The sequence below is a fragment of the Priceomyces carsonii genome (assembly GCF_900007245.1).
Source record: "Priceomyces carsonii strain CBS4050 genome assembly, scaffold: Debaryomyces_carsonii_scaffold_4, whole genome shotgun sequence".
NCBI lineage: Eukaryota > Fungi > Ascomycota > Pichiomycetes > Serinales > Debaryomycetaceae > Priceomyces > Priceomyces carsonii.
Window position 1 is genome coordinate 436,480 of NW_026946677.1, and position 27,367 is coordinate 463,846.

Below are 27,367 nucleotides of genomic sequence, written 5' to 3' on the forward strand. Positions count from 1 at the left end.
GTTATGTTTTATAATGAAAATTTATATGTAAGCAATATATCTAAACAAATAGTGGATAAAAACTTCGTTGTTATCTATGCTTTCTTGTATTTGATCGACAAGGCATAAATATCGAGATAATCCGTGATTTCGTAGATGATCTCCGAAACGAATACACCGTGGATTCCTAATGTCATCCCCATTCCCAACCAGCTTATTGCTGTCAATACTTTGTGCTCATCATAATTATAAAAGGAAATAAGAATTTTAGAGATAAAAAGTTGGAACAAAGGAAGGAACATGGGAACTTGGATTATCGGAAACTTCTGTAACGTTAAATGAGCAAGTATTATCCTTCCCACTGAGAATGCGATGGTGCAGCCAATTGAAATAATTAGTGGGAAGCAATGTTTTGACAGCACTTCTGGATAAAACCACAAAAATAAAGTTATTGAGCCGTAGTAAGCAAAAAATGGAATCAAACCCCTATAAGCCACCATGGATATTTCATTAGCTTTAGCAAGATTACCCTTGTTTTGCTTCTCGTAATGCTTCTTGACATTCTTCATTGTGCCAACTATGTTGAAGTAAAGAGCGCCCAATCCTGCGACCATACAGAAGACAGAGCTGTTAACTTCAAATGCTTCATCAAACCCGAGAGAAGAAAGGTCTAACTCAAAGATTTTCACATGCCAGATATCTGGCCCAAGGATCCCAGTTAAAATGTAAATACTTGTCAAAAGTAAAATACCTTCAACGGGTCCACTGAACTCTGATAAATACAAAGTTTTAGTGTGATATTCTTCCCAGGTAGACATGTAAAAGTTACAGACTGAAGCGAATTGCGCTAGGATCAACAATGTTCCATAGCCTGTTCTGAATACGGATGCAAACACCAAAGTTCCAAAAGTAGTATTAATTGCATCAATGGAGTGATCAAAAAGCTCTCCCAATGGTCCGCTTTGCTTGGTTCTTCTGGCGTGACAACCATCACATCCATCAAAGGTCTGGTACATGAACAATCCGAAAGCATAAAAGAAATAACACCATCTAGGAGATGAGTCACTAAGATAAGGATCATAGTAAAAAACTGATAACAAGTTTACTACGATGAACATTAAACCAAGTAATGTGATGACATTTGGTGCCATGGACATTGGAAATACTTGAACGAACTTGTTCCACCACTTTTTCAATACATGTTTAGAGATGATTGAATGATCTTCGGCAGAGTACTTGTATAATTTCAAATTTTCAAATTTGTCTTGGGGTATGAAGAGACCCATAGTATCGACAAACAGAGCCAAGAGCAATCCAAACCTTTTCTCAGCTAAATTCTGAGTTGATTTTATAAATTATCGCTACATCACGTGCAAAATACTCTACGATCTAATTGCATTATATCATAAATTAACTCAATAATTATATCACGTTAAATATGAACAGGAAACAAATATTTGTAGTAAATATCGGTAGTATAAGGAAAAAAAAAGAATTTAGATTATCCTGACTCATAATATTCACCTAATCAACTTCCTCCATAGCTGATTCAGCTGCATTCTCTGTGGATTCAGTAGAAGTGCCTGCAGTTTCAGTCTCAGCAGGCTCCTCATCATCTATATTCAAACCCAACGAGATCAATCTGTTAATTCTGCCAGCAAAAGAAGACGGCTCATCCAATGAGAACCCGGAAGTTAATAAAGCGGTTTCATATAACAAGTTAGTCAAATCCTTAACGGTCTTATCCTCTGGACCATCAGTTTCGACCTTCTTCTTCAATTCTCTAATAATTGGAGATTTTGGAGAAATTTCAAAGGTTTTTTTAGAGGACATGTAAGATGACATCGTTGTATCTCTCAAAGCTTGAGCCTTCATAATTCTCTCCATATTAGCGGACCAACCGAACTGACCAGTTCTAATTGCGGCTGGAGCATCGACCAATTTGTGAGACACCACAACTTTTTCAACTTGATCTCCTAAGATATCCTTCAAAGCCTTAGTCAAAGGTTCAAATTCTTTGACCTCCTTCTCTCTTTGCTCCTTTTCTTCCTCGGTTTCTTCCAATTCGAAATCTTTGGTAATGTCAACCAACTTCTTGTCTTCGAACTCCTTTAATTGAGTCATTGCATATTCATCAATAGGGTCAACCATGAACAATACTTCGAAGTTTTTGGCCTTTAAAGCATCCAAGAATGGGGATTTTTCAACGGCTTTGATGGATTCACCAGTAATATAGTAGATGTTTTTCTGGTGTTCCGGCATACGAGTAACGTAGTCACTTAATGAAGTGAGCTCTTCGGTTGATTTTGTAGAGTTGTATCTCAATAACTTAGCCAAAGCAGCTCTGTTTTGTTGATCTTCGTGAATACCCAATTTGATATTCTTTGAAAAAGCACTATAAAATTTCTCAAATTGCTCGTGGTCTTCAGCAATCTCATTGAAAGTTTCAATCAACTTTTTGACGATATTCTTTTTAATGACTTTCAAGATTTTGTTTTGTTGTAACATTTCTCTTGATAAGTTTAATGGCAAGTCTTCAGAGTCAACAACACCCCTAACAAAACTTAACCATTCAGGAATCAAGTCCTCAGCATCATCTGTAATAAAAACACGACGGACATACAACTTGATGTTGTTTTTCTTCTTCTTAGACTCGAAAGCATCAAAAGGTGGTCTTTTTGGAATGAATAAAATAGCTCTGAATTCCAATTGACCTTCGACAGAGAAATGTTTAACTGCCAATGGATCTTCCCAGTCATTAGAAATCGACTTGTAGAACGCATTGTACTCTTCTTGAGTAACATCAGCAGGATTCCTAGTCCACAAAGGCTTTGTTTTATTTAATTCTTCGGTTTCTGTGACCTCCTCAGAAACTTTTTTCGTCTTTTCCTTCTTTTCACCCTCCTCTTCGACCTCTTCCAACTTCGGTTTCTTATCGTCATCTTTGCTCTCCTCTTCCTTATCTTTCTCTTCATCTTCGACCGGTACATCCTTCTCAACGGTCTTAGTTACGACCAATTGAATTGGGTATGAAACAAATTCGGAGTGTTTCTTAACAACTTCTTTAATTCTCTTTTCTTCTAAGTATTCTAATTGATCTTCCTTCAAGAAGAGTCTGATTATAGTACCACGTCCGATTCTTTCATTTGTTTCATCCAAGGTGACCGTAAACCTGCCACCAGCATTAGATTCCCAAATGTATTGTTCGTCTTCATTGTTCTTAGTAATAACTTGAACATGGTCGGCTACTAAAAACAAGGAGTAGAAACCGACACCGAACTGACCGATCATAGAGACGTCAGCACCAGCGGATAATGCTTCCATGAAAGCTTTAGTACCTGATTTTGCAATCGTACCCAAATTGTTAATCAAATCCGCCTTAGTCATACCAATACCTGAATCTCTAATCTCTAAGACTTTTTGCTCCGGTTTTGGGGTAATTCTGATAAACAAGTTAGGCTCGGTTTCCAACTTAGATGGATCAGAAAGTGCTTCATATCTGATCTTATCCAAAGCATCCGATGCATTGGAAATCAACTCTCTCAAGAAAATCTCCTTATTGGAATACACAGTATTGATAATCAAGGACATCAACTGAGAGATCTCAGCTGTGAACTCATGGGTTTCAACCTTAGCGTCAGACATATTGAATCTTCGTTGATTATATCGATAATTAAAGTTTTATGAACTCAGCTGTATGAGGGTATCAATGCGTTTGATTTAGGATGATGTTTCACCTTTATATACCGCAGGTGCAATCTGGTCGACGTACAGTTCGAATTCAATATAGAACCTTCCATGGGCTTCCATATTTAAATTTGGTTCGAAAAAACATTAGTTACACAATGCGAATACTTGGGTGCTAAAAATTAAATAGGTTCCGGTATGTTCCTTAGAGTTCTATATACGTTCAAAATACCTATTCCCAATTCTAAGGGAATAAAACAACCTTATATTATCATTTCTTCTGTTTCTACTCCACAATCTATACATCTCTTTTTTACGAGTCTGGGTTCACCTGGCACAGCCAACGGTGCCGACCAATCATGAACATGGCGTTCACCGATGCTTTCTCCATTCCTAAGCTTTCTAGTATACTCTTCTGCTCTTGTTTTCTTACGCATTTCTCTGAGCAGTTGATCATATCTCTTTTCTCTTCTTTTGAGCCTCATGGTCTCACGTCTCTCCCATTCTGCGTCTAATCCTTCGGATGAGCCCCATTTTTTCCACGCAAATTCTTCTACTTGGAATCGAAGAAAGAGCTGCATTCTCGAAAATCCATGAGGATTGGGCTTTTCTATCCGAGGTAATAAGCTAGTGTCCTTTAACTCTGGATCTGTGAGTAGATAATCCTCCCGACACTCCGTTTTCGTCAAAAGAGAATACTTCTCGGGCTTTTCTTTTTCGCATTTCCTACACACTCGAACATTATTAAAGTTGGTGTACAAGTTAGGGTCTATTTCTAAAGATCCACACTCATAGCATTTAGGAGCATTCGCAATGTCCATAGGAGGGGCTAGCTCTCTGACCACATGCTCTCGTTTTTGCTTTTCTTTCCACTCTTCTAACGAAGTGCCCTCACCTGAAGTTGTTAAATTTAACGACGTATCCTCATTAGATATAAACCCGCCATGTGTATCTTTCATGGTTGAAAAATCATATTCAATGTAATCCTTCTTATTTATCGAAGGTTTCAATCCTATTGGCTTGTCACTTCTTTTAACTTGTGTTCCTGAGTTCCTTATGGGAATATTTTGACTATGAGCCTCCGTTCCTGATGCATCCCTTTTATTCTGCCTATTCTTATTCTGAATGTCGATTGCTCTCTGTCGGTTCTGTTCTATTCTTCTTCGTTGCTCCGGGGTCAATGTGAGCTTGGGTCGTTTGTGGCTATCATTATAGCCATCAGCCTTTGGGTTGGGTGTTAGTAAGGTACTTTGAGCTTCTTGTCCCAATACATTTTTGCTTCCTTGATGGGACTTCAATTTTTCAACAGCCCTCTTTCTGTTAGCTTCCTTGATTAATTAGTAAAAAGAAAATTCCGGTTGAAATCAAATATTTTTAAATACTTACAATTCGATGCCTTTGTTCTTCTGTTAATCCCGCCTTCGTAATGGGCATGTCTGTTGTATAACAAGATTGACACTCATTAGCGGCAAATTTCTAGACTAAATTATTATGGCACGTGATGTTATCAATTTCCAACTAATCACTTACAGATATTAAAGTATTTTATTTATTTAGTACTTCTCTCTCTAAATGTACACGACAAAAGTAAAAAATTCAGAAGTTCTCTGGTTCCATCGCCAACTGGATGAGCTCTCCAATTGTCTTTAATGTCGTCTCAGCTTGATCTCTAGCTAAAATGTCGTTGTCTGTTTCTTTTATGTAATTAAGAATCGTTAATATTTTCTCTCTATATTGTGGGGGGAAGATGTCTAACTTCAGTTGAGAAACGCCAATAATTAAGTCATGAATAAGTACTATGGCTGATCTTCGCATTATAGAAGACTTTTGATCAGTTTCTAGTTGTAGAATACCAATTGCGCAATCCAACGAATCCTCAAGTTTATCGACAATTCCTAGTGGATTGGCTCTGCAACACGCACCTAAAATTGACATCGCCGACATTCTCATTGTGTTATCCACTTCAGATGCGTCATTATTCGATCTCCTGATTAATCTCAACATTGAACTTGTGATCAAGGACCCAATGTCTCCAGAAAGAAGATTATTCTCATTCTGAGTAAATCTCTGGATGATTTCTCCCGTCCTCAACCTTTCGTCTAAGGTGAGCTCACCTTCTTGTGCTCCATATAAGCGTAAAAGGTTATCCAACACTTCAAATTTATTCCATTCGATTAAGCTATCAAATCCCTTGATAGCATTGAGATATATAAAGGGCTCAGGGTCCTTAAGTTGTATTAAATGAAGCTCAATCACGAAATCTAGTGAAATAACATCGCTCTTGAGCTCCACCAATTGCCTTAGAATATGCAAGCCATGCGCTCGTATAGGAACTAGAGGATCATTTAAGCTAGTAATGGCTCTCTTTAAAATTTTCTCATGAGCATCTCTCGTGCTAGTAGCTGGGATATCTCCTCCCTTTAAGAGAAGTGTTATTCTTTCAAACAAAGAATTGGCAGAGTTCCTAATGGCCTGTGAAGATAGCAGTTCACTTAAAACCCTCAAGGGCTTTAAAATATCTTCCAATAATCGGGATGAACGCTGGTCAAGCAGAAGGGCAGAATCTGATAAGATAGCAGATAAAAGTTCTAACACTGTAGGATAGACCAGGAGTAAGTTTTCATCTTCGTCATCTTCGTCATCATCATCATCATCATTTTCTTCTTCTTCTTCTTCTTCTTCTGCATTATCTGAGTCATCATCAAGTTGAATTCTCGATACTTCCTCTATGATAGACGATTTTGTATTTTGGCCATTCTTCGTAAAGCTCATTAATAGGTTCTTTACTAATTCTAGAATCTCAAAAGGAGTTCTCGCAAGCACGCCCTCGAATTCCTTTACTAAAGTTTCCAATAAACGGAGATCAATCAAAGACATAAAAGGGTTGTCCTCCATATCCAATTGTGCAGGCTCACGAGATATTTTTAGCCATCTTTTTAAGACATGCACAAATAATCTTTGAATTAAGTCATCATCCAAATTCTTTAGCAACTCAATAAAATATTGGCACTGCAAGTCTAAATCATTTAGAAACCTATTGATTCGTTTATCTTTGCTTTCTGATTTGAGCTCAAACTTCCTTGAGGAAATTTGAATAAGCCCATTCGCCCCAACTTCAAATTGCCACTTATCATTTTCATAAAGAAGATTTTTTGAAATCATATCAAGACTACTATCTTCATCCAGGGCACTGTTTACCGTAGCCAAATAGCCAACAAGAATCTCCTTAACGACTTCATTTGATTTAGATTTCTTTTTAGTAAAGCTGTAATATGACCATAAGGGTAGTAAAATTGGTCTAAACAATAAAGTGGATATCTCTTCTGGTAATCCTTCATTCGACAAGGAAATAATTACATTAATATTGTTATTTAATTGGGATTCACTTACGTCTTTTCCTTCACTAGGATCAAAATTTTGCCATATTCTCTTGAATAAGAAATCATGTACAATTAATTTATTCTTATAATAAAGCTTTTCGATAACATATCCAATACAGCTTGTCACTATAGGTTTATTGATGTTTACAAGGAGATTGTAAAATTGATTGCATATGTTCGTGAAATAATCAGTGCTAGAAATGGTCTTCGGCTTCAATAATATTACATTGGCAACATGGTCAAACTTCTCAACGTTAATTTCATCACCCTCTCGTAAACCTAATACAAATTCAATTAATGTTAAAACACCGTCCTTTCTCGGAGCCCTTAACGGCAAGAGCTTTAATTTATCCATGACAAATTCTTTAAAGTATTTAGGTGAGGCAGTACTAATCAACAATGTATAAGTTTGATAAAGCTCAAATGTATCAGACAAGTTGCATATATCATCAAAATCTCGAAGTAAACTATCACTCCTTGCCTTGTCAAACTCCGGAACTGTTATTAATGCAATTGTAATTGTCAAAAAATCAGAGAAACCAGTTCCCCTTAAAAGCAAATCTTTGACATCCGATTCAACTGTGAACAAATGCAAAAGCTTTCTTTGACAGAGAATCAATAATTTTTCACTGTATTCATGCTTCTTATTAGCTTCTATCGAATCCAAAGGAAATTTAGGGATATGAATGTCTATGCTAGAACTCGAAAAGCCTCTAAGCATTCTTTTCTCAATGGGAATACCTATTTTAAAAGCTTCCAATGCAGGTTGTATTCCAATTAACAAGATTAAGTTGAACACCTTGCCAAATGTTTTGATGTCGTGTAAGGATATCTTGACTAGGTTTTTATCAGATTGCAGTATTTCTGACTCATTAGAAAGTGTTTGGATATCAAGAAGAATATTGAGTAGCTTCTCGACCACTTGGTATCTTTGATCTATCTGATTGAAGCTGTTATCTAACAGAAATCGAGTGTGAAGAGTTTGAATATTGATCTTTTCCATGGGCTCATTTACAGCTTTTTCAACTTCTTGGAACAAATAATCCAAAGGCAGGTTTGAGTTGTACTGAGGTATATTCAACCCTTTTCGTAATTGTTCTTTGTGAGGATAAACCTCCTTGGCATTTCTTCGGATTGTTTTCTTCTTAGGCTCAGAGTAGAACGGATTCATTTTCTTTGGCTCATTTCTGTTGTCCGCTCGACCTTCTCTTGAACCAGACATTGCTCTACCTTTATCTACGAGTACTTAACATTAACTCGCCATCAAGAGTGATAGTTTTATCTCCTTTCATACAGGTCCATCGACAAAAGTATTTTTTTTTTTTTTGATCAGAGTCTTTGTCAAGCTGTTACCTAGAGAGAGCTATAATCGTCTTTCAATATATATAACTCTCTTTCTTTCATTTCCTAGGTCAGACTTCATCTTATTATAGGAAAATCGTTCAATATGGAAAAGGACAGAATAGAAAAATTGACTCAGGAAGAGATGGATGCTATCTTGTATGATGCACGAGAAGGTGATTTAGATACAATAAAAGAAATATTCAGTGAGATTCCCGCAAGCATGTTAATGAATATCAAAGATGATATTACATTGAGTACTACTCTCCATATGGCTGCAGGCAATGGACATTTAGAACTTGTTCGTTTTTTGTTTTCAATTTTGGATACGGATGATGCTAAAGTATTGGCTTCATGTTTGAATGAAAGCGGTAATACCGCATTACATTGGGCTTCTTATAATGGTCACTTGGATGTGGTCAAATTATTGTGTAATGAATTTGATGTGGATCCATTTGTGAAAAACAAAGTAGGTCATGATGCCGTTTACGAAGCAGAGAGCAACAATAAAGAAGATGTAAGTGAATGGTTGCTACAGACATTCGCCTTAGAGGACCAGGTAAATATCACTGAAGACGAAGAGAACACAAAAATCACGTATACTCCTGGGACAGAAAGCAAAGAGACTGAGAAGGAAGTTGCAAATTTAGCAAATCCTAAGGGCATTGTGGAAGATACAGAGTCTCTAAGCTTGAATAAATAACCTTTGTATAAAGACCTATATCTATGGGTCATACATGTGTCTGTAAAGAGAAGATGGGAGAAGGTTCGAAATTTCTGGGGCCCTACTGTATTTATCATTTTATATAGAAGTAGTGCGAAGTCGAATATGTTAAAAGTTGAATCATCAAATTTTTTCCCAGGTACCAACTATTTATTCTTTACTAGGCATATATCTTATTAATACGAAACTTGCGTTTAATATGAGCGATTTAGGTTTTGATCCATCTTCAAAAAAGAAGAAGAAATCTAAGAAGGTTGAAGATGTATCTTCTACGACATCTCCCTCTCCAAGCACTGAAGCAGATGATATGTTTTCAGGTTTAAAGAAGAAGAAAAAATCCAAAAAGATAGAAAATGAAACATCAAATAGCTCATCGGCTGATATAACAGATGATATAGATGCCTCTCTTGGAGAGCTTTCTTTAAAAAAGAAAAAGAAGAAATCTCCAAAAAATTTGGACGCCACCGATTTCGACCAAGAATTAGAAAAAGCAGGATTTGAAGAACTGAACGGTGTAGCTTCTCCAGTAGATGAATCTCCAGCTCAAGAAGCTGGTGGATTATCTTATAATGAGCTTTTGGACCGTTTCTTCACAATTTTAAAGAAAAATAACCCAGAATTGGCAGGTGATAGATCGGGCCCCAAATTCCGTATTCCTCCTCCAGTCTGTCAAAGAGAAGGCTCAAAGAAGACATTATTCGCAAATGTTCAAGATATTGCTACGGTTTTACAAAGAAATCCTGAACATTTGATACAATTTTTGTTTGCCGAATTAGGTACTTCAGGTTCAATCGATGGTGAAAAGAGACTAGTTTTGAGAGGTAAGTTTCAGCCGAAGCAAATGGAATCTGTTTTAAGAAGATATATTATGGAATATGTGACTTGTAAAACTTGCAAATCTATGAACACTGAATTGAAAAGGGAGTCCGCAAATAGATTACATTTTTTGAGCTGTAAAGCTTGTGGTTCTACTAGATCAGTATCTTCTATTAAGACTGGTTTCCAGGCGCAAATAGGAAGAAGAAAGAGAGCATGAACGGATTGATGGGTACATATTTAAACAAGATTCATATTTCGACTTTAATAGTATATAAATACGAGAATTTAACTAAAGTTCACATCCAAACTCTCTATAACATTTTTTAATGGAAGGCTCCAGCTGCTAACGCCATCATTAAGAATCATAAAATCTACAATCTTTTGCCTTAATTTCCTAACACTGGTTGTTGATTCACCGCGACTAATGAGATCTGCCTCTGTAACTATTCCATCAATAAATGTTGCATATTTACGTAATATTGTCTCATCTGTGGATTGTAGTTTTTTCCGGTGTGCATCTAGGATATTTGAAGCCAAAAGGCTTGGAAGCTCAAAGAGCCTTTGTATGCGTTCGTGAACATCGATATTTGAATTTAACTCAATATCTTTGTGTATTTGTAGGTCCACGTTTGACCTTCCAGTAACCGGAGAGTGCAGCACCTTAGAAGAGTTAGGGTGCTTCAAGCCATCTGAGGGACTAGACAAACTTGAATTGGACTCATTGCTGGAAATGTCTCCGAAAATATGGTTGACTCTCTGGTTTCTTCGCCTTGATAATTTGACCGATCCTGAGGAAGACAACATTGGAGTTGGACAATCATTCCAGCCACCAACATTCCCAGATTCGTTGGTCCCTAAAGTCATAATATGAGAATGCTGATATAAGTATATAAGATATATGAAACCCCCAATATCAATGTAAGCTTATGCTTCAGCTTTAATTTATTACGTCAGATTTCTATAGTAAGTTAAGTTTAGGATTATGATACATGCGAGATTGAAACACGTGACATAAGATGATCTATGCTATACATTGGATAAGGTCAAAGCTCTCTCCATCAAATCATCAACTGAGGGCCTCATTACAGGATCGAGAACCAAGCAATCCTTTATTATACCAAGCAATTCCTGAGAGTAACCTGTGGTATCTGACGGAAATTTATATGTAGCCTGAGAAATCGCCATGACAAGGTTAGCACCCTGGTCCATTTCCATTTTTTCAAAAGGCGAAAAGCCAAAGCAACAACAATACAATAAACATCCTAGAGACCATATGTCAGTCTTCTCTGTAATAACTGAATTGGTAGCAACATCAAGTAATTCGGGTGCTCTATATGGAAGGGTGCAATGCTCCTGAGCAAAGTCAGTTAATGTAAGAGCCTGCTGGCGATTTTTTACGACTATTACAGCTTTGGTACATGAGCCTAGATCAACGAGAACAGGTAATCCCTCTGCTGACAACATTACATTTGCCGGCTTGATATCTCGATGAGCAAAAGGCGTTAACTCTTCCAACTCTGTCCCATTTGAGGTGCTGTTTGCATATTCTTCATCGTCGCTCACCTCCGGAAGAAGAAAATCCGCTTCATCATCGTCTTGATTGTCTGATACTGCTGCTACGGATCTTCCTGACCGCTTGAATTTGTGCATCACGTTTAGTCCTCGGCAAATACCGATGAATATTCTCAATATTTCGTCTTCCTCCATTGATTGATTATTTAAGACATTGAAATTGATTATATCTTGGAGTGATTTAGCGAAGTATGGCATCAATATGTAAACAGTTTTAGACCCATCCTTTTGATCAACAATGTCTTCTTCGATTGATTGATTAATGTATGGTGTTTTGGAATTGCTGAATCTATGATAATTTCTAATTTCTTTCATAGCATTTTTGTATGACTCGTCGCTTGCTCCATATGGACACCTGATCTTCTTCAATGCATATAACGAGTTGTTATTAGACTTATGAGAAACTAGGTAGACATATGAGAATCCCCCCTCTCCCAACAATCTAATGATCTTATATTTATTGTTCTTTATCGATATATAGGGAGAGGACAAGTCGGGGAAGCAAGGTAGGCAAGAACTTATTAGGGACAAAACAAATTCCATTTCTATACTCTAGTTCTTTTGTTACATGCAATTTTTGTTTATAAAAATAGGCTGGAAACCAAAATTAGAGATTACTTTTTTTCCTTGGTAAGCGAACATGAGGATTATTGAGGGACGATTTAAAATGATAATCAACAACACGTTTACTTTGCAAAGAACTAATTAAAAACACTGGGTAGCCTTGGTAACAGTGATGAGCTTCATTGAGCCACATTCACCTTCACTGCCCGATCATCAGTTGGAGTCGCAATCTCCTAAGAGCAAAGTGAAAGTTTCAGAAAGCAATATGGATATAGACAATACAGCGGACCAAAAGCATACTCAACAGGTGGATCCTATAGCGCAGATTCAGAATTTTGATTTATTATCGGACATATTTGGTCTACTACATGATTTACAGACAGGAGTCATACTGGCAAAAGATATTGACTCTCATGCTGGAAGCATACGATTGAAAATTTCTAAGCTCAAACAAAATTTACAGGAAATTGATGGTATCCATGAATCCATTAAGTATAGGCAACAGATGATAGAATCATTAAAATGCAGTAACCGCAAGAAGCTGGAATTTTTAAAGAACTTCAAGGACCGAGTCAACAGAGAATTGGACTAGATATAACTAATCGTAATTTAACTAGATATCTAACCATCTCGGTCATGCCTATGGTATTGTAAAGTAGACTATAGCATTATTGCTAATTACTCAATAAAGAACAAAAATTTTTGCATTAAACATAGACTGTAGGAAGAATACTTTCAACACGTCTTGTGACCGCGATACCTCAGTGCAATATTTTCTTCCCTTATTTTATATATACTTCTGTAAGAAGAGCAATAGAAATTGATAGCCATGAACTTTGGAAGCGACCTTGAGCGGCTAAGAGTTCCTACGCTTTCAACTCTTTCGAAGTATCCAGCGTTGTCGGTAGGATTGACATTATTTACATTTATTTTATTAATTTTAGATTTCATTACACTTCATGCCTTGAGTCATACATTATCCTTGTATCCGTATGCTCCGTTAAAGTTTGATTTGAATAGACTTTCATTCTATTGTGTTGTTCATCAAGGCTTATTACATTGGCTCTTCAACGCAGTTGGATTGTTTCCTTTAATTTCAATGTTTGAAAGGACACATGGTACAGTTTACACTGGGATTACTTTGAATCTTCTTGCAGTCACTGCCGGATTACAATATTGCATTGTTGGTTTATTGCTATATCCTAATACTCATATTATTGGAATTTCAGGCATCATATTCCTGTTTATAAGTTATTTTGCTTACAAAGAGTATCAGTTTAGACCCTATATTTATTCCTTTCAGCTTTCAGGGAGAGAGGTTAAGATACCAACACTATACTCACCCTTTGCCGCCCTCATCATTTGCAAAATTTTGATACCTAGCTCGTCTTTTTTTGGTCACCTCGCTGGCATCTCATCTGGTTTTCTTCTCGGGCACGGATATCTAAGGATCTTATATCCTCCATCGAAGGTTATCTTGTATATTGAAAGTAAAGTGTCTCGTGGTATTCTGTCACTTGAGGGTCTTGTTACATATTACCCAGAAACTGAGGCGATCAATACAAGAGGTGTCAGCTATAATCCTATCTTGAGTCTGGATGCGGAAAGCGCTTTGGGCAACCAGCCGACTACAATTCTGTGAATCACACTTTGATCGACCTACAAGCTAAATTAACAGTATTTACAATTTCTGTAAAACTACATCTAATGATGGCTGCATAGTCCTCCTATTTGTCATATCCCTCGGTATATCTTCTTTATAATTAATCCATACTCGTAGTATTTAATGTATTGACCCCACGATTAAGGCCGCGCATTGACAATATAATTCGAAATAACTTAATTTCAAAAAAACACTTAAAGAGATACATTTGTTTAAGCTAGTGTTATAAATGATTAACAATGGGTCCACCCAAGAAGGACGTCAGTACTCATAGTGGCGGAAACATACATGAATCCGGTCTTTCTTTCTCTCTGGTTCCAAATGATCTGACAGAAGTAAACCGGGCAAACAAAAACATACTGTCTCAACCCATTAAATGCCTTCAGAGTAAAGAAGAGGAAGCGCCAAGCGCCAATAAAGTACAACCCACTCCAAGTCAGCCAAAGAAGAGGAAGCGCCGCAATAAGCGCAAGCAAAAGAACCAAAATCAATTGGTTCAACAATCGGTTGATAGTAAACAAAATGAGCATATAAGTGTTGATGAGAATGACCAGTTATATGTTAGTCAGCATCTCGGTGATGAAGCTGATCAGGTAGCCAAATCCCAAAATAGTGAACTTAAGATATCGATTGTTGAAGGTCTTCTTCCTGAAGACTCGCAAGTGCCTAGTTCAGACTTGGTATCTCCTGCCACTCCAGAACATGGATTGAGCCCTAGAAGACAATCAATAATGAGATACAAGAAAAGCAGCGATGGTTTACAGGTCGGTGATAATTATATCATGGCAGCTCGCGATAATTTGAAAGGAAAAGGAAGTGTTATGCATACATCAGAAAGGACCGAGGAACCCAAAGTCCCTAGTCAGAAAGACTTAAACATGAATTCAAGAGTTACTTTATTTAAATACAAATCATCCAAAATTTTAGTGTATGATGAGCAGTTGAATGACCCACCAAGTTCGTCTGGTCGCTTATTGGGTCATGGAGAATTTGAAATATTTCAATTGCATAATGGAGACGTAACTTATCTTTCGTGTGGACCATCATTCATTTATCCATTACTTCCTAAGATAAAAATTCTCAGGGTCAGTTTCAATCAATTGATTCTTCCATTAGTTAACCCTGAAAGATATTGGAAGATCTTCATTAATTCAGATGAGCCTAATGTTATCGAAGTCCTTGAAAGGACTCTTATCGGAATAGTACATTACAGAAACTTGTATTACGGCTCGTCCAAAGTGAAAGAAGACTCAAAAAATGATAAAAATGTCAATAGCACTTTACCCTTGAATAGTTATGGGGATAATCAACCACTAAAGGAAAATGAAAGAAAAATTGTAAGTAATCATTTATTTTCTGAGATTTCGAATAATATCCCCGATTCTCCTCCTTCAGCTCCGCTTTCTCCAAATGCGATACAATACACTGATACGATAGCCGAAAGTCCTCTCAAAAGTCAAAATGCCGTACATCATTGGCCGCTAACAAGAAAAGTTTCGAATCAATCTATCAGCAGTGCCATGGCAAGTTTTGAGCTTTCAAACGTCGCTTCAAACAGCTCTAGAAACCCTCAGTTATCAACAAATTTGCTTTTACAGCCTTTTCCACAACGTTCTCATAACCATCCTCGTTGTGAATCAAAATTAATCAACCAGGATCAGAAATCCGAATCTTCAATGGATTCGTTATTGGAAGAATATGAAGAAAACGCTTCTGTTACAAAATCGATAACATTTACAAGGTCCCGACCACCATCTAGGACCAGATCAATTGCAACTTCGTTTCGTAATCCTGGGAATTATGCCAGAGCACTAAATTCTTCTACACTAGATGAAAAATTTTCGAATGATTCAGAGGAGTTTCCGAAGACTTCTTTAAGTGAGTATAACAGAATTCATAATCGTGGCAGACAAAAGTCTATAACATCTACAAGAAGTGGATTACATGTTTCAGATGGACATTGGGCTGAAAAGCGATTGCCCAAGTCCCAATCAAATTACAGTCTTGCGAGTAGCTTATATCAAGGCACAGATTTAAGCAATACCTATAAAAGCATTTACAAGTCTATAGCTCAAAGGAATTCAGCGAGCGCCATGGACGATTCCAAATCAGTCAATTACCAACGCTTACCGACAATTCATTCATCTACACGCAACTTGAAAGCAGCATCTTTGTATCTGTCTGACAATCGAGAAAATTATAAATCCAGTACATCAATGTATAATGGAAAAACATCCCGCCTTCCCAACAAAGATTCCAAGGGTTTAGACTCTTTGAATTTAAAGAGCCTCGATGTTTTCAAGCTTGTAACCTCACATTCCCATAATATTGACGAAGCTAATGATATCAACCTGAACACGCCAAAAAAAAATGGAAATTCGAACTTTGCTTCCCGGCTCTTTGGTTGGTAAAAGATAATGCATTATATCGCACAATAAAAGTCAAATCATATATCTACAATTTTAATTTAATAGTAGTATTCAGTTCAATGAAAGGAATTATAACAATATATACAAAGTTTCGTAATCGAGTGATAGCATAATAAGTAGCTTACCATGGAGCAATTTCATATGTCTACCCCAAAGGCGGAAACATTAATATCTGATTACATTAATGCATTCCTCCAACCCGGTTATTTGTCTTTTAATAAACCTTAGCTCAATTTAACTGAGGCGCGCCTGGCACTGGGTTTCCGTTTGCATCGACCAAGCCTTGTTGCATCATCATTAGTTGTTCATTACCTGCAGCCTCGAATTGTAAACCAACACCTAGTTTTGAAGCGTTTTTCTTGTGGTCAATTTCACCTGAAAATAAAATTGACACTGTGGGGAGAACTCTTTTTTCCATGAAAACACCAACTTTTCCCAAAGAGTCTAATTGACCCCTGAAGACGGATTGACGATATTCGTACTTTGCACCAATGGTAGTCTGTCCCTCAACAACAGGCTCAAATCCGATCGGTGTACCCATTAAAGAGTCTGTTACCGGCTTAACAGTAGCAGCAATTTGTGTTTCTAAACCAGCCTCAACTTTATCAGTCACTTTTCTCCAGAATGAAGCAATTAATGCACCTTGAGCCTGTAACTGAGCAGAAGCAATCCAGTTTCCGGCATTATAACGAGCGACATACGAAACAGCACTATCAGGAGAAACCAGAGGTGCTTGTTTGGAAAACATAGCTTCCAAACCAACTGATAACTTAGGAGATAATGACTGCAATAATGAACCTACAGCAACACCACTAAACCCTCCGTTCAAGAATGAGGGATTCAATGTTTTCAAGTTAATGGAGAAGTCTGATGCCATGTAATCTTGTTCTAATTGACACATTGCAGGTTGGCCATTGGCTAATTGCAAAGTGAGCTTTGAGATATTATGTTTATCCCATCCATAATTAACTCTTCCACTGAATGAATACTCATTATCAATGTTACCTTGAACAAAGTAGTCATCAGTAGCATACAAAGCAGAAAATGCATACAGCGGCAAAACTGCTGATCCAATCGATAAGGTATGCGATGTCTGGAAGGCTGGTGCCATTGAAAAAGCTTTGTTTAAATCAGCTCTCAAACCGGTAAAAAAGTATTGAGTCAAAAAAACATCACGACTTACTTCCTTGTTCAAATTTTCAATAGTTCCAGGGTTGTTTAAGCCTAATGAGTTTCTGTGTTCCCTAATTGTAATATAGACATCATTTAAATATGAAAAAACTGGGTTCGATGACCATAAGCCATTCGACTTTGGCAATTCTGGTGTTACACCCGGCAAACTTGGAATACTCAACTTCGAGTAGTCTCCTAACGCCGTTGGTGTTGAAGAGGGTGTATTCTGTTGCTCTGACATAGTTCGTGCCTTTTATTCTAATCTAGCGAAACGAAGTTGATACTAATAATTGCTAGTTTCTCGTAGGCTGTCGGATAGTAGAGCGAGAAATGTTCCACCGTTAGAGTTAAAAAATTTCTGAAAAATCACATACTCATATTTACTATGAAAAATCAATTGCTAGCACTCTATAAGTGCTTATCACGAAGTATATTTGAGACCGAGATTTTATATCACGAGATTTTGCAGCTGACTGAGCCAAATCTTATTTCATCAAGAATTACTTGATCGCCGAAGCCATTTCCTCTTTCTTAAAAGAGAGGATGTAGACCAGCATTGGCTCTAACCTATATTTCGAAGTGTTGCTGGTGTTCTTCTTCTTCTCTTCGCTCATTCATTTTTTTTTTGGAAGTGGCAGGCATACAGCGCACAGCACTGGTCCGCACTGATCACTACTTTTGCTAACTCTAATTTGATTAAATAAAGGCTCTCTCTGTAACACAGTTGACCATTGTGGACTAAATTAAAATGACTGTTCCAATTGTCAATGGAACTTCGAGTGTGTCCTATTATGTTGGAAATGAAGATTTATTAGAAGAGGCTACCAATTTCTATTCCAACGTTGTTGGATTATCTGTTACAATAAAGGATAACGGGATAGTATTTATGACAGATAAAGACCATAAGGCTACAGTGGAGCTCATTATCTCCCTGAAGGGATATTCGAAGGATGAAATTGAACGGAAAAAAGAGTTCCTAAATGGGCAGCTAGACAAAAACGACTGGAGATCTCTTGAGTCTGCTTCGGTCTTCAGAACCTTGTACTTGCATGATATGATCCGTCTCTTGCGAAGTCGAAAATTACCAATTCAGATCAATCCTAATGAGTTGTATCCAAATGAGGTATATACACTTGACCCATTGGCAAACTTAGTAGGGTTCACTGCTGCGGCTAATACTTTAACTGTTAATCCTCCTGTTCAAAAGTTCGATGTGTTGGAGGAAGCGGATGGAAAATCTGCTCCTGAAAAGGATTTGAAGCCCGATTACTTTGACAAACCAAGAAGGAACATAGCCGTTATGACATCTGGTGGTGATGCTCCTGGCATGAACTCTGCTGTCCGTTCTGTCGTTAGAGCTGCTATTTACAGAGGTTGTAAAGCTTTCGCAGTTAGAGAAGGATACGAAGGCTTAGTAAATGGCGGATCAAATTATATTATGGAAATGAAGTGGAGTGATGTGAGAGGATATCTTTCAGAAGGAGGCACCAACATTGGTACTGCAAGATGTAAGGAATTTAGAGAGAGAGAAGGAAGGCTTAGGGCTTGTAAGAACATGATTGACTCGGATATTGATGCGTTGATTGTTTGTGGTGGTGACGGATCATTGACTGGTGCTGATACCTTCAGGTCAGAATGGCCATCTTTAATTAAGGAGCTCAAAAACAAGGGTGAAATTAGTCAAGAAAAGTATGAAGCTCATAAGCACCTTAACATTTGTGGAATGGTAGGATCGATTGATAATGATATGGCAACCACTGATGCCACAATCGGTGCCTATTCGTCATTGGATCGTATTTGTAAGGCAATCGATTATATTGATGCGACGGCTAACTCTCATTCGAGAGCTTTTGTCGTAGAAGTTATGGGAAGACACTGCGGTTGGCTTGCATTGATGGCGGGTATATCTACAAGCGCCGATTATATATTGATTCCCGAAAAACCGGCTTCATCTCAAGCATGGCAGTCCCAAATGTGCCAGATTGTTTCGAAGCACAGAGCGAAGGGCAAAAGAAAGACCATTGTAATCGTAGCGGAAGGTGCAATTAGCTCTGACTTGGTTCCAATTTCATCAAAAGAAGTCAAAGATGTTTTGGTTAATAAATTGGGGCTAGACACAAGAATTACGACATTGGGGCACGTTCAAAGAGGTGGTACCGCTGTTGCATTTGATCGTATTTTGGCCACACTACAAGGTGTAGAAGCCGTTAAGGCAGTGATAGAGTGTGGCCCTGATTCAGAGTCTCCAATGATTGCAATTGAGGAAAATAAAATTGTCAGAAAATCATTGGTAGAAGCTGTGCAAATTACAAAGTCAGTTGCTGAAGCAATAAGCAACAAAGATTTTGAAAAGGCGATGGCCTCAAGAGATAGTGAATTTGTTGAACATCTCCATAATTTCATTGCGATGAATTCTGCTAATCATAACGAACCGACTTTGGCTCCCAAAGATCGTAAGAATATTGCTGTTATCAATATTGGGGCACCTGCGGGGGGGATGAACAGTGCAGTTTACGCCATGGCAACCTATTGTATGTCGCGTGGTCATACACCGTATGCAATTCATAATGGTTTTTCTGGTTTAGCCAGGCATGAATCTGTTAGGCTGATAGATTGGTTAGACATCGAAGGCTGGTGCTCCACTGGGGGGTCTGACATTGGAACGAACAGACAAACACCTAATGAGACTGATATCGGCATGATTGCATATTATTTCGAAAAGTATCATTTTGATGGTCTTGTTATAGTAGGAGGGTTTGAAGCATTCGTCTCTTTGGACCAGCTTGAGAAAGCCAGAGCTATGTACCCTGCGTTTAGAATACCCATGGTTTTAATTCCTGCTACAATATCGAACAATGTACCTGGAACTGAATACTCACTAGGCTCAGATACGTGTCTCAATGCTTTGATGGAATACTGTGATGTTGTCAAGCAATCTGCTTCCGCCTCGAGAAATCGGGTTTTTATAATCGAGGTTCAAGGGGGTAATTCTGGATACATAGCAACCTTTGCCGCATTAGCATGTGGTACACAGGCATCGTATGTACCTGAAGAGGGTATCGACTTAGAGCAATTAGAATTGGATGTAACGTCTTTGAAGGAATCTTTTGCGACAGGCAATAGTATGGCGAGGGCCGGGAAGCTCATTTTAAAGAGCACAAATGCATCAAAAGCTTTGACTACCAAAGTTCTAGCTGAAATATTGCAACTGGAATCAAATGGTGCATTTGACACGAAGACTGCTATCCCAGGACATGCTCAACAGGGAGGTTTACCTTCTCCGATCGATAGAACTAGAGGAGCAAGGTATGCAATCAAGGCTGTTCAATTCATAGAAGATCATGTAGATGAGTTAGCCAAGGTAAGATATTCTCTTGATTTTTCGAGTGATGATACTGAGATATCTTCAACTGCTGCTGTATTATCTGTCAAATCAAGTCATTTGAGGTTCAGTCCAATTCGTCGTCTATACGATTTCGAGACTGAATTGAGTATCAGAATGCCTAAAAAGATCCACTGGACTAAAACAAGAGATATTGCTGATCAGTTGGTCGGAAGGACTCGTCTCAGCCCTATATAAATATTATATGGTATATAAAAAAAGAAATTAGTAGTGAGTAGTGAGTAGTGCGAAGCATTAATTTTGCAACCTGATCCACAAAGTAGACTACACTGATTGTCACAAACTCTAATCATTATAGTTCCTAGCTAGAGAAAATTGGCATAACCGAATGTTGAATAAATTTTGCTATGATAAACAGAAAGAGATCAGAGAGCTGCAATCAAGATTTTTTTGAAAAGTCGAATCAGATATCAATCGAAGAAACAAGAAGTTTACCATCGAAGAAAAATGGCAATTACGATTTGAAATTTCTCCAATCTCCATTAAGCCATCTCAGTTCCTCACATGCTCATGAAAACTATAGCTGCGAGGAAATTGTATTTGCAAGGGGAACTTCCACTAAACAAAAAAGAAATTATTTCAAACGGGTTGTGGATTCATTTAAAAGATGTGAGAACCACGATTCTATAACTGGAAACTCAGAGTTAGGGCACGAAATAAGTGGTTTCTCTGTTCAATGTATAGCTATAGGCGGTGCGGTGGGTACAGGGCTCCTTATAGGATCAGGAAAATCTTTAACGGCGGGCCCCGGTTCTCTTTTACTAGCCTACCTTCTCATTTCATCTTTCATATACTGCATGTGCCAGTCATTGGGTGAACTAAGTGTCTGCATGCCAATAAAAGGGGGTTTCACAAACTACTCTTCTAAATTTGTCGATCGAAGCTGGGGTTTTGCCATGGCATGGAACTACTGTTTTCAATGGATGATTTTACTTCCTATGGAATTAGTAGCTGCTACGATGACATTCAAATTTTGGCCAAGTGTATCAGCAAAGATTTCAGACATTACCATTATAAGCTTATTCTTTATTGGAATTATTTGTATGAATCTTTTGAGTGTAAAATACTATGGATTTGCTGAAATTGTGTTCGCATTAATCAAAATTGCAGCAATAGCCTTGTTCGCAATTCTCGCTGTTTTAGTTGATTGTGGAGTATTTGGAAACCCTATTGGTTTTTCATATTGGAAAGATCCCGGTATGTTTTCTCCCAGTGGATTTTATGGCTTTGTGAATTGCGTAATTACTGCCGCGTTCTCTTTTGCTGGAAGTGAATTAGTAGGATTAGCGGCAGCAGAATCAAAAAACCCAGAGAAAATGATTCCTAAAGCTATCAGGCAAGTTTTTTGGAGAATCGGAGGTTTTTACATGATATCTCTATTTGTTATATCCTTGGTTGTACCATATAACCATCCCAGTTTAGTGGGCTCTGGAGATTCTAACGTAAATGCTTCACCCTTTGTGTTGGCTCTTGCGAATATCAAAAATTCATCGATTTTCGCAACCATTATGAACATTGTCATTTTAGCATCAATCCTTTCAGTTGGAAACAGCTCAATTTATGCATCATCTAGAACTTTGATAGCTCTTTCAGAGAATAAGCAGGCTCCAAAAGTTTTCGGTTATATTGACAGGAAAAGAAGACCAATAATTGCGACTATAACTTCTATGGCGTTTGGGTTACTTGCTTATGTTTCAGTCCTCTGGCCTAGAGGTTCAGAGACGATGTTTTTATGGCTCATGTCAATGTCTGGAATATCTGTCATTCTTTCATATGCTACGATCTGTGTCTGTCACCTTAGGTTTCGGATGACATTGAAGCATAATAAAATTTTGGTTGAAAAAGCTTTGCAATACAGGGCCCAGACAGGTACTTTGGGGTCTTGGTATGGAGTGACATTGAGTCTTCTTGTTGTTGCGGCACAAATATTAGTAGCGATTATGCAAGACGGGTTAGGGTTTTCCCTAGAAGCATTTTTTCAACAAACCTTAGGCATATTCATTATACTTATATCTTACGTTGGTCACAAAATTTACAGATATTTCAAATTTAAAGAGACATCTTTGCTTGAAAGTATTGGGAAAATAGATTTGGAGGGAACTACATTTACAACTGACTACAGAATTCCTGATAAAACTGAAAATTGTGAGAAAATTATTCCTCCTTCAACAAATCAAGAACCGTAACAGTTTGTGCACGCTCTCTATGTTTTATTAATTAGTTGAGAACATCCACGATCATTCCAAGTAGAAAAAATAAATAATTTACTTGAGGCAGCGCGCCACTACCTTTCGGGAATAGAAAGAAAGTAGTGAAAGACGCTCGTGATGAAAGTGAATTATGAGCATCAGTACTCCACAAGCCAAATATGATTCATTTATCAATAGTGGAAGTAGTAAGTTTGAGTCTGCTTCTTATTTAAGACTGTTTCTAACGTAATTTAGAATTGAAAAAAGATTTGTTGGAATGCGACTCTCTTGAACGTTTGAAGACATTAAGGACACAGACCTTTGATCTCCAGAAAGAAATTGAATTTGAACTTTCTTCTCTTGCATCCTTTGAAAAGAGAAGGTGCTTGGATCTTTTAAGTTCTTTGCAAAAATACTTAGAGGTTAAATTTAACCTGTTAAATGTTGAGAGATTTGAATTTCATGGAGAACCAATTGCTAATCAAAAATTGAAGTTGCAAGCTTCTACAAATACCTCAGATGATCTGGCAGTCATGAAACCTTGTATTTCTGATATCAATTACTCAAAAAAAGTAATTGACTCATCCGAGAGCCATGCACTAGTTACCAGATTCCTGAATTGCATAATATTAACAAAAGAATCGATTTCATCTATTAATATAAGAAAGGGCTCTGACTCTGTCATCTATCTTAATTGTGATGGTCCCATATTTGCTCATGATTTGGAAAACTGTGTTCTCATTTTAGATTGTCATCAACTTAGACTTCATAATATTCAAAGCTGCACTATTCTACCAATTGTGTCCAACAACCGAGTAGTCATAGAAAAATGTCATAGTTTAAAGTTTGTTAATCTAAATGATGGAACCTCTCCTTTGGTTGATGATTTCAGTTGTCCCTCTAAGGAAATTGTGAATAAAAACTACGCATTCATTGAAAGAAATAATTTGATGGACTACAACTGGATATTCAAGTTAGAGGAAGGACAATTATGTTCAAATCTGCAAAAAACATTAGCTGATTATTTGGATATCAACGCAGCGTAGTATTCCACGCGGATTGAATGACTTAGTAATAATAATCCTACTTTGCAAAGGTTAGATAGAATATCATTGAATAAATCTTTATTGTTTTAATTGATAAATTTAGTTCTCTTTTATGATGACTCGGTTACTATGAGTCTCTCAAATACTGCTCTTCTTAGTTGTTTATCTTGTCATGTGGTAAACTAGAAGTATCTTGAATCCATTTGGATCAACTTGAGCTGATGTCGCAATATTATTGAAAAGCGACATTTATGGAAGAATTTTGTAATTTGAAAGAAATATTGATGTCCATTCAATGATACTACTATAACAATCAATCAGCTCTAATCGCATTATGGTATGTACTATTTTTCAATAATTTAACCACAAAAAACTAACCATATTTAGTCCAGTAACACAGTTAGTACAGATGTTCAAGCTAAAGACTTGAATGGATTGTCTTTAATAGCTGCCCATTCTCACATATCTGGACTAGGTCTCGATGAGAACTTAAAACCAAAAGAAAACAGTCAAGGAATGGTGGGTCAAATAAAGGCAAGAAGAGCTGCTGGTATTGTTTTGAAGATGATACAGGCTGGTAGAATTGCCGGAAGAGCAGTTTTAGTTGCGGGTCCTCCCTCTACAGGTAAAACAGCTATTGCCATGGGAATGTCTCAGAATTTAGGTCCTGAGGTACCGTTTACGGCAATATCTGGATCTGAAGTTTTTTCTTTAGATTTATCTAAAACCGAATCATTAACTCAAGCATTCAGAAAATCAATTGGAATCAGAATTAAAGAGGAAACTGAACTTATCGAAGGTGAAGTTGTTGAAATTCAAATTGATAGGTCGATCACTGGAGGTCACAAGCAAGGAAAATTAACAATCAAGACTACTGACATGGAAACTATATATGAACTTGGAAATAAAATGATAGAAGGTATAACGAAAGAAAAGATCTTGGCAGGTGATGTTATATCTATCGATAAAGCTTCTGGTAAGATCTCCAAATTAGGGAAATCTTTCACTAGAGCTAGAGATTACGATGCAATGGGTCCCGAGACTAAGTTTGTACAATGTCCTGAAGGTGAACTACAAAAAAGAAAGGAAGTGGTACACACAGTGTCTTTGCACGAGATCGATGTTATCAATTCGAGACAGCAAGGATTTTTAGCTCTCTTTTCGGGTGACACAGGTGAAATAAGGTCAGAAGTACGTGACCAAATCAATACTAAAGTAGCTGAATGGAAAGAAGAGGGAAAAGCAGAAATTGTGCCTGGTGTTTTGTTCATTGACGAGGTTCACATGTTAGACATTGAATGCTTCTCGTTCATAAATAGTGCGTTGGAGGATGATTTTGCTCCCATTGTTATAATGGCAACCAACAGAGGCATTTCCAAAACTCGTGGCACCAGTTATAAATCACCACATGGCTTGCCCGTGGATCTTTTAGACAGATCTATAATTATTCATACGTCGTCATACAATGCAGACGAAATCAGAACAATTTTGTCTATTAGGGCAGTAGAAGAAGAAGTTGAATTAACTGGTGATGGATTGTCATTACTAACAAAAATCGGTCAAGAGACCAGTTTGAGATATGCAGCCAACCTTATTTCGGTATCGCAACAAATAGCCTTAAAGAGGAGAAGTAACTCGGTAGACCTTCCAGATATCAAGAGGGCTTATATGTTATTTTATGATTCTGACAGATCAGTTCAATACTTAGAGGAATATTCTAGCCAATTTATTGATGACAACGGAACTGTCACTATCGGCAAAGGATCCAATGACGATAAGATGGAGACTGATTAAATTTAGTTATTTAGATATTTCCCTAGATATATACACCGTAATTGTACAACAAAGTTTCCTGACATAATTTAGTTTATTTATTGATTCAATTCATTGAAAAGGATTCTATGATATCGAAGACTAGTGAAAGAGTATGAAAAGTTCAGAGATATAATACTTTAAAAATAAACTAACCACTACTCTTAGTGTTTAATATTAAGGCAATGATCATACCATATAACCCTAACACCTCGGCAAAAATCAAAATAAGGACAATACCAACAAAGAGCCTTGGTTGATGCATAAATTGCCTAACACCTTCATCACCCACAATGCCAATCGCGTATCCTGATGCTAAGCAAGCAAACCCTACTGACATTCCGCAAGCTAAGTGCATGACACCACTAAAAAGGGAATACTTCTCCGTTGGTGCCAATCCACCAGCGATGAGCACAGAAACGACCAATCCATACACAGACAATATACCAGACATGACCACAGGAATAAGAGATTTCATGATTAATTCAGGCTTGAAAGTACCGATACCAGCAATACCAATACCAGATTTAGCTGTACCTATTGCAGCACCAGCGCAAGAAAATATCATGGACGCAGCGCATCCAGCGAACCCAAGAAAAGGAGCGAATGCTGGTATGTATTCGTCACTTAAAGCCTCCGACATGTATAAAATTGTCTAATATTGACTTCAACCCAAATACGTAAGTAATTTAATCCGAAGTTTTTTAGGGTGAAAGTTTAAATCTAATGTCGCATTTAAAAAGTCGTCGACAGATGTCTTGCGACATAATCATGTTGTATATTTGCGTTCTCCAGTTCTCAAATGTAAACACATTGAAGTAATGAGCTTGATAAAGTGAATCAGATTAGATGGATGGTGGTACAAGATCAATATATGTTGTAAAATATGAGCTCCAATGATGAATATGAAAGAATCGCTCTATCCAAGCAGGATTTAAGATATTTGTACGGTCAACTACTTCAAAGTGTGACGTCCAAACTCGATCTCCATCTTCCTACTAGCAATAATGATCCCTTGAAAAAAAAAGTAGCCAGTGCATTAGATGATTTCTTGATAGGAGGTTTTGATATGGCAAAATCAGCTTTAATAATAGATGGGCGCAATATGTCCAGTAAGTCCAATTCACTGACACTGATTTCTGACATCTTATCAATAAGACCACGAGAGAAGGTTGAAAACTTCGATGTCTCAATCAATGCAAAGTTGCGTGAGATTCTTCTTCAAGTTGAAGAGGAAACTACTGCCGTAACGAAACTTCGTAGAAATTTACCTGTGCGAGCCAAAGAAATATACGATAATCTAGTCGTTAGAACTGATCAAGACATAACACAGATATTAGCGGACCTCGATATGCCACTGACACCATCAGATAATGAAGTGGATATGACTTTCGCCGATCTACCACACTTAGATGAAATGGCTAGTGACTATGAAAAGCATATCCTTATACTAGAGGAGTTAAAACGGTCGATACCTGAAACAAGAGCGCTGCTTAACAAGCTCAATGATACAATTCAATTCTTGGAAATAGCATACAAGAAGCAAGAAGAAGAAAACGAAGCTTAATGTTTATTGAACTGTAAAA

At 37.4% G+C, this 27,367-nt stretch overlaps 18 protein-coding genes across 18 annotated transcripts; 10 read left to right on the plus strand and 8 right to left on the minus strand.

Moving 5' to 3' along the window:
* Window positions 1-74: 74 nt before the first annotated feature.
* Window positions 75-1,265, minus strand: PRCAT00003715001 (bifunctional diacylglycerol cholinephosphotransferase/ethanolaminephosphotransferase; the record flags this gene model as incomplete). The annotated part of the gene is made up of 1 exon (XM_062953663.1): window positions 75-1,265. The coding sequence occupies one exon, from the start codon at window positions 1,263-1,265 to the stop codon at window positions 75-77; it is 1,191 nt and encodes a 396-aa protein (XP_062810444.1).
* Window positions 1,266-1,503: 238 nt separating this feature from the next.
* Window positions 1,504-3,624, minus strand: HSP90 (Hsp90 family chaperone; the record flags this gene model as incomplete). The annotated part of the gene is made up of 1 exon (XM_062953664.1): window positions 1,504-3,624. The coding sequence occupies one exon, from the start codon at window positions 3,622-3,624 to the stop codon at window positions 1,504-1,506; it is 2,121 nt and encodes a 706-aa protein (XP_062810445.1).
* A 305-nt stretch (window positions 3,625-3,929) lies between these two features.
* RAD14 (Rad14p) lies at window positions 3,930-5,100 on the minus strand (the record flags this gene model as incomplete). The annotated part of the gene is made up of 2 exons (XM_062953666.1): window positions 3,930-4,994; window positions 5,053-5,100. The coding sequence occupies 2 exons, from the start codon at window positions 5,098-5,100 to the stop codon at window positions 3,930-3,932; spliced, it is 1,113 nt and encodes a 370-aa protein (XP_062810446.1).
* A 162-nt stretch (window positions 5,101-5,262) lies between these two features.
* PRCAT00003718001 (uncharacterized protein) lies at window positions 5,263-8,268 on the minus strand (the record flags this gene model as incomplete). The annotated part of the gene is made up of 1 exon (XM_062953667.1): window positions 5,263-8,268. One exon carries the CDS (start codon window positions 8,266-8,268, stop codon window positions 5,263-5,265), a length of 3,006 nt encoding a protein of 1,001 aa, XP_062810447.1.
* A 225-nt stretch (window positions 8,269-8,493) lies between these two features.
* PRCAT00003719001 (uncharacterized protein) lies at window positions 8,494-9,090 on the plus strand (the record flags this gene model as incomplete). The annotated part of the gene is made up of 1 exon (XM_062953668.1): window positions 8,494-9,090. One exon carries the CDS (start codon window positions 8,494-8,496, stop codon window positions 9,088-9,090), a length of 597 nt encoding a protein of 198 aa, XP_062810448.1.
* A 220-nt stretch (window positions 9,091-9,310) lies between these two features.
* Window positions 9,311-10,147, plus strand: SUI3 (translation initiation factor eIF2 subunit beta; the record flags this gene model as incomplete). The annotated part of the gene is made up of 1 exon (XM_062953669.1): window positions 9,311-10,147. One exon carries the CDS (start codon window positions 9,311-9,313, stop codon window positions 10,145-10,147), a length of 837 nt encoding a protein of 278 aa, XP_062810449.1.
* A 68-nt stretch (window positions 10,148-10,215) lies between these two features.
* PRCAT00003721001 (uncharacterized protein) lies at window positions 10,216-10,794 on the minus strand (the record flags this gene model as incomplete). The annotated part of the gene is made up of 1 exon (XM_062953670.1): window positions 10,216-10,794. The coding sequence occupies one exon, from the start codon at window positions 10,792-10,794 to the stop codon at window positions 10,216-10,218; it is 579 nt and encodes a 192-aa protein (XP_062810450.1).
* Window positions 10,795-10,956: 162 nt separating this feature from the next.
* Window positions 10,957-12,045, minus strand: PRCAT00003722001 (putative serine/threonine protein kinase; the record flags this gene model as incomplete). The annotated part of the gene is made up of 1 exon (XM_062953671.1): window positions 10,957-12,045. One exon carries the CDS (start codon window positions 12,043-12,045, stop codon window positions 10,957-10,959), a length of 1,089 nt encoding a protein of 362 aa, XP_062810451.1.
* A 193-nt stretch (window positions 12,046-12,238) lies between these two features.
* On the plus strand, window positions 12,239-12,658 carry MED9 (Med9p; the record flags this gene model as incomplete). The annotated part of the gene is made up of 1 exon (XM_062953672.1): window positions 12,239-12,658. The coding sequence occupies one exon, from the start codon at window positions 12,239-12,241 to the stop codon at window positions 12,656-12,658; it is 420 nt and encodes a 139-aa protein (XP_062810452.1).
* Window positions 12,659-12,895: 237 nt separating this feature from the next.
* Window positions 12,896-13,708, plus strand: PRCAT00003724001 (putative rhomboid protease; the record flags this gene model as incomplete). Its single annotated transcript, XM_062953673.1, has 1 exon — window positions 12,896-13,708. One exon carries the CDS (start codon window positions 12,896-12,898, stop codon window positions 13,706-13,708), a length of 813 nt encoding a protein of 270 aa, XP_062810453.1.
* Window positions 13,709-13,968: 260 nt separating this feature from the next.
* PRCAT00003725001 (uncharacterized protein) lies at window positions 13,969-16,140 on the plus strand (the record flags this gene model as incomplete). The annotated part of the gene is made up of 1 exon (XM_062953674.1): window positions 13,969-16,140. One exon carries the CDS (start codon window positions 13,969-13,971, stop codon window positions 16,138-16,140), a length of 2,172 nt encoding a protein of 723 aa, XP_062810454.1.
* Window positions 16,141-16,387: 247 nt separating this feature from the next.
* On the minus strand, window positions 16,388-17,572 carry TOM40 (Tom40p; the record flags this gene model as incomplete). Its single annotated transcript, XM_062953675.1, has 1 exon — window positions 16,388-17,572. One exon carries the CDS (start codon window positions 17,570-17,572, stop codon window positions 16,388-16,390), a length of 1,185 nt encoding a protein of 394 aa, XP_062810455.1.
* Window positions 17,573-18,079: 507 nt separating this feature from the next.
* PFK2 (6-phosphofructokinase subunit beta) lies at window positions 18,080-20,911 on the plus strand (the record flags this gene model as incomplete). Its single annotated transcript, XM_062953678.1, has 1 exon — window positions 18,080-20,911. One exon carries the CDS (start codon window positions 18,080-18,082, stop codon window positions 20,909-20,911), a length of 2,832 nt encoding a protein of 943 aa, XP_062810456.1.
* A 170-nt stretch (window positions 20,912-21,081) lies between these two features.
* Window positions 21,082-22,920, plus strand: PRCAT00003728001 (uncharacterized protein; the record flags this gene model as incomplete). Its single annotated transcript, XM_062953679.1, has 1 exon — window positions 21,082-22,920. The coding sequence occupies one exon, from the start codon at window positions 21,082-21,084 to the stop codon at window positions 22,918-22,920; it is 1,839 nt and encodes a 612-aa protein (XP_062810457.1).
* A 154-nt stretch (window positions 22,921-23,074) lies between these two features.
* On the plus strand, window positions 23,075-23,969 carry PRCAT00003729001 (uncharacterized protein; the record flags this gene model as incomplete). Its single annotated transcript, XM_062953680.1, has 2 exons — window positions 23,075-23,129; window positions 23,179-23,969. 2 exons carry the CDS (start codon window positions 23,075-23,077, stop codon window positions 23,967-23,969), a joined length of 846 nt encoding a protein of 281 aa, XP_062810458.1.
* A 516-nt stretch (window positions 23,970-24,485) lies between these two features.
* Window positions 24,486-25,763, plus strand: RVB2 (RuvB family ATP-dependent DNA helicase reptin; the record flags this gene model as incomplete). Its single annotated transcript, XM_062953681.1, has 1 exon — window positions 24,486-25,763. One exon carries the CDS (start codon window positions 24,486-24,488, stop codon window positions 25,761-25,763), a length of 1,278 nt encoding a protein of 425 aa, XP_062810459.1.
* A 169-nt stretch (window positions 25,764-25,932) lies between these two features.
* On the minus strand, window positions 25,933-26,424 carry VMA11 (H(+)-transporting V0 sector ATPase subunit c'; the record flags this gene model as incomplete). Its single annotated transcript, XM_062953682.1, has 1 exon — window positions 25,933-26,424. One exon carries the CDS (start codon window positions 26,422-26,424, stop codon window positions 25,933-25,935), a length of 492 nt encoding a protein of 163 aa, XP_062810460.1.
* Window positions 26,425-26,667: 243 nt separating this feature from the next.
* PRCAT00003732001 (MIND complex subunit) lies at window positions 26,668-27,348 on the plus strand (the record flags this gene model as incomplete). Its single annotated transcript, XM_062953683.1, has 1 exon — window positions 26,668-27,348. One exon carries the CDS (start codon window positions 26,668-26,670, stop codon window positions 27,346-27,348), a length of 681 nt encoding a protein of 226 aa, XP_062810461.1.
* Window positions 27,349-27,367: the final 19 nt, after the last annotated feature.